Here is a 6,942-nt window from a genome sequence, read left to right as displayed (position 1 = left end):
TGTGTGTGTGTGTGTGTGTATATAATATGTGTATATGTATTATTTACAAATATACATATTTGTATTTATGTTACATATCATTTAAATAAAACAAAAATAATGTACATATTTATTTATACACAAATAATTAAAAAAGAAAAATATTTATTTACATACATACACATATATATATACACATTATATGTAAAAAATCAGTAGCTTGCACACACATGATTTAAAAATGAAAAATTGCAAAATATTGATTGCATATTAATTAATTAAAAATATTTATATACATTTAAATATACATAATTACAAATAATTGTAATGTTTGTTTCTCTCTCAGGCTCTGGCAGATTTAGGCTGGTCTCAGCCCACCCTCATCCAGGAGAAAGCCATCCCGCTGGCGCTCGAGGGGAAAGATCTGCTGGCCCGAGCTCGAACCGGATCAGGAAAAACCGCAGCCTACGCGATCCCTCTCATCCAAAGAATCCTCACGTCCAAACAGGTGACACTTGGCTTTGAGTTATTCTAACTTGGGCCTCAATGACAGAGGAGTCAGTTCAGATATATAACACACAGTTCATTGTTGCCGCTGATGTGTCCAGACTGTACGTGAGCAGGCCGTCAGAGCTCTAGTCCTGGTCCCGACCAAAGAACTGGGTCAGCAGGTCCAAACCATGATCCGACAGCTCACTGCGTTCTGCGGCAGAGACGTACGAGTGGCCGACATCTCCGGGAAAGCAGATATATCAGCACAGAAGTCAGTACTACAGCAAAAAAAAAATTATTAAAAAGTTAAAGGAATTATATCTACAGTATATAATCACCTAGAATAAGATTTGCTTATATGTATGTATTTGCTCTGAAATGATTTAAGAATGGGTGTTTTATTAATCAAATGAACTATCATTTCATTAAAACAACCCTTAAAGCCTGGGAGATTCAAAATGTTTAATTTAATATTAGTGCTGTCAAGCGATTAATCGCATCCAAAATAAGTATTTTTTTACATAAGTCAATATACTGCAGTATTTCCTCTCAATCAGTACAAAATATGGTTTACACCCGGTCATGCATGAAAAAAAAAATACCGTCATGTATACATGTAAATATTTTCAAAATATATACTGTATGTGTGTGTATTTATATATACATAATAAATATACATAGAACACGCATATTTTATACAAACAAAACTTTTATTTTGGATGCGATTAATCGCGATTACTCGTCTGACAGCACTATTTAATATTATTTATATACTATGATAGTTTTTATTAGTATTTTGAATTAGGTTTAATTTTATGTTTTTATTTTTCATTTTAGTTTACATTTTTGTAATTTTATTAAGTGCTTTTGTCATTTTTATTACGTTTTGTTTTTTAATACTATTTGTTAAATATTACTGTTTTGGGAGGTTCGAAATGTTTAGTTTTAGTATTATTTATATACTATTATAGTTGTTATTAATCTTTTGAATTAGGTTTAATTTTTATATTTTCATTTTAATTTCAGTTAAAGTTTTAGTAATTTTGTTATGTGCTTTTGTCATTTTTATTAGTTTTTGTTTTTTTAAACAAAATTACTATTTAGGGTTTTTTTTTTTTTTTTTGAGGTTAGTAATTTTAGTGCTTAAATTTAAACTTACTTCAGTTAGTTGCAACATTTCTAATTTTCGTTTCATACAAGTTTTTCATCAAATATTTATATTTTATTTCAGCTTTATTTCAATTCCAAAAATGTTTTCAATAGTTTTAGTTAACAATAATAACCCTGCTCAAGTTAAACCAAGTTCATTCAGTCTCATTTAAGCTCATTCTGAGTGCAGTTAGATATTTGTTACAATTGTTTGTCTTTCTCAGGCCGATTTTAATGGAGAAGCCGGACATTGTGGTGAGCACACCGTCCCGTGTTCAAGCCCACATTAACTCCCAGAACCTGCAGCTTCAGTCTGCATTAGAGATGCTGGTCATCGACGAGGCTGATCTTGTCTTCTCGTTTGGGTTTGAAGCGGACCTGAAAAACCTGCTGTGGTACGCGTTTTCATTAAAACGCTGTGTGATATATGTCTTAAAGGATAAGTCCACTTTCAGAATAAAAATTTCCTTATAATGTACTCACCCCCATGTCATCCATGATGTTCATGTCTTTCTTTCTTCAGTCGAAAAGAAATTAAGGTTTTTGAGGAAAACATTCCAGGATTTTTTTCTATATAGTGGACTTCAATGGTGGCCAATGATTTCAAGGTCAAAAATGCAGTTTCAATGCAGCTTCAAAGGGCTCCAGTGAAATGATTGGTCATTTTCTGAAAAAAAAAAAAAAAATTATATTTATACACTTTTTAACCACAAAAGCTCGGCTCACATCTTCACACATTATGTAATCCTGTTGGAAATGTCACGCTCGGTTAGTTCTTCATCTTTGTACTTCATTCAAAAACTCCATCTCATGTTCTCCTCCAACTTTAAAATCATCCGACATCGTTGTTTTACCTTTATTGTAAAGGGCATTTGACTTTTTTTGCATGTTCGTTTTGTAAACACTGGGTCGGTACTTCCGCCTACATCACGCATGACCTTTCCAATATCACCTAATAAAGACGATGCGTATGTGCGTCTTTATTAGGTGATATTGTAAAGGTCACGCGTGACGTTTGTGGCTTAAAATGTGTATAAATATAATTTTTTGTAAGAAAACGACCGATCGTTTCGCTAGATAAGACCCTTAATCCTCGGCCGGGATCATGTAAATCCTTTTGAAGCGGCATTGAAACTCCATTGAAACTCCATTTTTGACCTTGAAATCCTGGAATGTTTTCCTCAAAAAACTTAATTTCTTTGCGACTGAAGAAAGACAGACAAGAACATCTTGGATGACATGGGGGTGAGTAAATTATCAGGACATTTTTCATCTGGAAGTGGATTTATCCTTTACATTTACCCTCATAAACCAGCAGAAACCCTGTTAAAGGTCCAGCATCTAGTATTTGTGACCCTGGACAACAAAACCAGTCATAAGGGTCAATTTTTTGAAATTGAGATTTATAAGTAAGCTGTATAAATTGAGATTGTAAATAAATATTGAGATTGTAAAGTAAGCTTTATCATCAGTAAGCTGATTAAATGAGCTTTCCATTGATGTATGGTTTGTTAGGATCGGACAATATCTGGCCGAGATACAGCTATTTGAAAATCTGGAATCTGAGGGTGCAAAAAAATCCAAATATTGAGAAAATCATCTTTAAAGTTGTTCAAATGAAGTTCTTAGCAATGCATATTACTCATCAAAAATGAAGTTTTGATATATTTACAGTAGGAAATTTACAAAATACCTTGAATAACATGATCTTTACTTAATTTATAATAATTTTGACCCATACAATGTATTGTTGGCTATTGCTACTTAAGACTGGTTTTGTGCTCCAGGGTCACATTTGTCTGTGTTCACCTCTGTAGTCACTTGCCCAAGATCTACCAGGCGTTCCTCATGTCTGCGACGCTGAATGACGACGTCCAGGCGCTGAAGGAGCTGGTCCTCCACAACCCTGTGAGTGCAGCGGCGTCAGCGTCAGCAGCTGGTGTGTTTGGCTGGATCTGACGCTTTCCTCCGTCTGTCGCAGGTGATGCTGAAGCTCCAGGGCTCTCAGCTGCCCGACAGCTCTCAGCTCCAGCAGTACAGCGTCCGATGTGAGGAGGAGGACAAGTTCCTGCTCATCTACACCCTCCTGAAGCTCGGCCTGGTTCAAGGGAAGTCGCTCCTGTTCGTCAGAGACGTGGACCGCTGTTACCGGCTCAAGCTGTTCTTGGAGCAGTTCAGCATCCCTGCTTGCGTCCTGAACTCTGAGCTGCCCATTCACTCCAGGTGAGGGAGGAGAGTAGAAACCAGTAGTCACGCTGTTTACTTCCTTAAAGCTGCAGGGTGTCATTTCTGCACCATCTGCAGGGTTATTATCGTGAACTAAAACCATAAAAAATGTTGTTGTTTTTTAATGTAAAGTTTCAGTACATTAACTAAAATAAAATATGAAAAAAAAAACATTTATACATAATTTAGTTAGTTGCCAAGGCAACATTTTACACATTCATTTACTTTAACAACTAAAACTAATGATGGATGGATGGATGGATGTATGGTTGGATGGATGGATAGACAGATAGATAGATGGATAGATGATGGATGGATAGATAGATATACATAGATAGATAGACAGACAGACAGATAGATAGATATACATAGATAGATAGATGATAGATGGATGGATAGATAGACAGATAGATAGATAGACATAGATAGATGGTTGGATGATAGATAGATAGATAGACTATTTTAAACCTACACAAAAATATTCTATTCAAAATATAAAATTAAAATCGAATTCAAAATATTAGCAAAAACTGTGATACTTAATAGTAGTGTCGAGGCACTTTCAGGGTTATTGCTAAAAACATTTTTATGAAAACTGAAATAAAATATAAGTATTAGATAAACCTCAACTAAATGAAAATGAGTTAATTATATAAGTTTAAGTTGAAGCACTAAAATTACTCAATTGAAAGTAACTGAAATAAAAAGTAAAACCTAAATGGTGGTAATAAATACTTGGATACTTAACTCTGGTGTCTAGTCACTTCCAGGGTTATTATTAAAAACATTTTTAAGTAAAATTTAAATGAAATCTAAAAATTAGATTTAAAATAAAACTTCAACTCAGTGAAAATTAGAAATAAGTTTAAGCGGAAACACTAAATCGACTAAACTGAAAGAAACTGAAATAAGAAGTAAAACCTAAATGGAAATATATATATAAAAAAAATACAAATAAAGCTAAAATCTAGTTCAAAATATAAACAAAAACTCTAATACTTAGATAACACTTGTGTCAAGTCACTTCCAGGGTTATTATTAAAAACATTTTTGTTAAAAATGAAATAAAATATAAATATTAGATGAAAAAACAAGAATTAGAAATAATTTTAAGTTGAAGAACTAAAATTAGTAAATGGAAACAAAAAGTAAAACATGAATAGAAATAGTAAAAAATAAAATGCAAACAAAAGCTAAAATTGAAGTTCAAAATATTAATAGAAATATTAAAAAATAAAACAAAAGCTAAAGTTGAAGTTCATAATATTAATAAAAACTATAAAAGTATATAAATGATACTAAATAAGTCTGTACTGCTCTTATCATGAACAGTTCATCCATGCAGTTTATTGTAAAGATAAAGTTAATGTTTGTTTCAATAATATTTCACAAAAAAGTCATAATTATAATCGCCTCTGAAGCAACTTTTTCTCTCCTGCTGATGTAACCAAGGCCGTGAGGTTTAAGAAAAATAATATTAACCAGTAGTATGTATAATTATATAAATACATCACATTGCAGATGTTAAATGTGTAGCGGATACTGTTTTCTTGTTGCATTTGATGTCCTTAAATTCATGTTTTGTTTTTCAGGTGTCACATTATCACTCAGTTTAATCAAGGCTTCTACAATTACATCATCGCCACAGACGAACAGGGCCTGGAGAATCCCGCTCGACGTTCCCAGAAAACACAGGAGAAAGGAAAGAAGAAAAAGTAAGAGATCCCAGCAGTGGAAATGCATTAAATATGATTTCTTCTTTCTTGAAAATGTTAGGTGTGTTGAAATGATTTCTGTATTAAATATTTCTACTGATTTTGGTTTCGTCCCCCCAGAGGTAAAGACAAGGAATATGGCGTTTCCAGAGGAATCGATTTCCACAACGTGTCTAATGTGATCAACTTTGATTTTCCCTCTTCAGTTGAGTCCTACATCCACCGCGTCGGCAGGTGTGCAGACAATATTACTGTATACTCTATTATTATAGCATTTATATTTTGAATTGGCTTTTATTTTCAGTTTTCATTTTCATTTTAACCCTCATAATGCATACAGAATCTCTATATGATTTTCACCTTTTTTTTCCCACTTTGGTTGAGAAATCTTATTTGAATATATGATTGTATAAAATTTATAAGAACATATAATCTGAGAATGACCAGTATTAACCCCTTTGGAATGAATGGAATTTAATTAAATTCCATTGACTTTATATAACTCATGATTGCTCAAATGTATGAATCCTACATAATTATTTCTAACAAAACAACATAAATAATACTCTGAAAAGTTTTTAAATTAATTGTAATGCATACACGTTCACTTTCAGATGAAAAAAGTAATACATTTGTCAGTACAGCAGGTGTACATATTCATGTTTATCAACAAAATTCAGTCCCAAAAAGTGTTGTGTGAGATTTATGGAAAAGGCTTAATATATTTTACAGTTTTCTTGACACTTGTATAACTTAATAATTTAAGAAAAATATGTTTGACACCTAATGGTACTTCATACATACACGGGTCCAAAATATTTCCTTTTAAATGGTTATACCTCTTAAGAAATAATTGTAAAAAAAATCTGAAAAATAATAATGATGTGTATTTTGATAGTCTTAAAGCACTTGCATAGTTTCGTTCCCTTAGTAAAAACTATGCAGTTTTTAGAAATGTTTATGTATCTCTTCTGGGTCAAAATGGACACGAATGCTTTATGAGGGTTAAGTTTAACTTTTAGTAATTTTACATTTACATTTAGTTATTTAGCAGATGCTTTTATCCAAAGAGACTTACAAATGAGGACAATAAAAGCAGTCAAAACTAACAAAAGAGCAATGATACGCAAGTGCTATAACAAGTCTCAGTTAGCTTAACACAGTACACGTAGCAAGTTTTTTTTAAAATCATATAATAAATAAAACGAAAACAGAATAGAGCAAGCTAGTGTTAGAGGCCTTTTTGGCTTTTGTTAACTGTATAATAAATAAAAAGAAAACAAATAGATGGAATACAAAAAGATTAGAGAAGCTAGTGTTATTTTTTTTTTTTTAAGAAAACAAGCAGTTAGTAAATAAATAGAGTGCAAGTCTAAAAGGG

At 32.3% G+C, this 6,942-nt stretch overlaps 1 protein-coding gene across 1 annotated transcript in view; it reads left to right on the top strand.

Moving 5' to 3' along the window:
* The window catches only part of LOC107751685 (probable ATP-dependent RNA helicase DDX56), a 9,670-nt gene that overhangs the window by 605 nt on the left and 2,123 nt on the right, over nucleotides 1-6,942 (top strand). The window contains exons 2-8 of the mRNA XM_016567442.1: nucleotides 326-487; nucleotides 588-742; nucleotides 1,845-2,015; nucleotides 3,438-3,528; nucleotides 3,602-3,843; nucleotides 5,439-5,561; nucleotides 5,682-5,795. Of these exons, the coding sequence (XP_016422928.1) occupies nucleotides 326-487; nucleotides 588-742; nucleotides 1,845-2,015; nucleotides 3,438-3,528; nucleotides 3,602-3,843; nucleotides 5,439-5,561; nucleotides 5,682-5,795 (1,058 nt within the window). The remainder of the gene's footprint in view (nucleotides 1-325; nucleotides 488-587; nucleotides 743-1,844; nucleotides 2,016-3,437; nucleotides 3,529-3,601; nucleotides 3,844-5,438; nucleotides 5,562-5,681; nucleotides 5,796-6,942) is intronic.

Source organism: Sinocyclocheilus rhinocerous, unplaced genomic scaffold, assembly GCF_001515625.1.
Source record: "Sinocyclocheilus rhinocerous isolate Xijiao unplaced genomic scaffold, SAMN03320098_v1.1 scaffold2207, whole genome shotgun sequence".
In the NCBI taxonomy this organism is placed as follows: domain Eukaryota; kingdom Metazoa; phylum Chordata; class Actinopteri; order Cypriniformes; family Cyprinidae; genus Sinocyclocheilus; species Sinocyclocheilus rhinocerous.
Note: the sequence above shows the minus strand (reverse complement) of the source record. Positions and strands in the feature narration are given on the sequence as shown.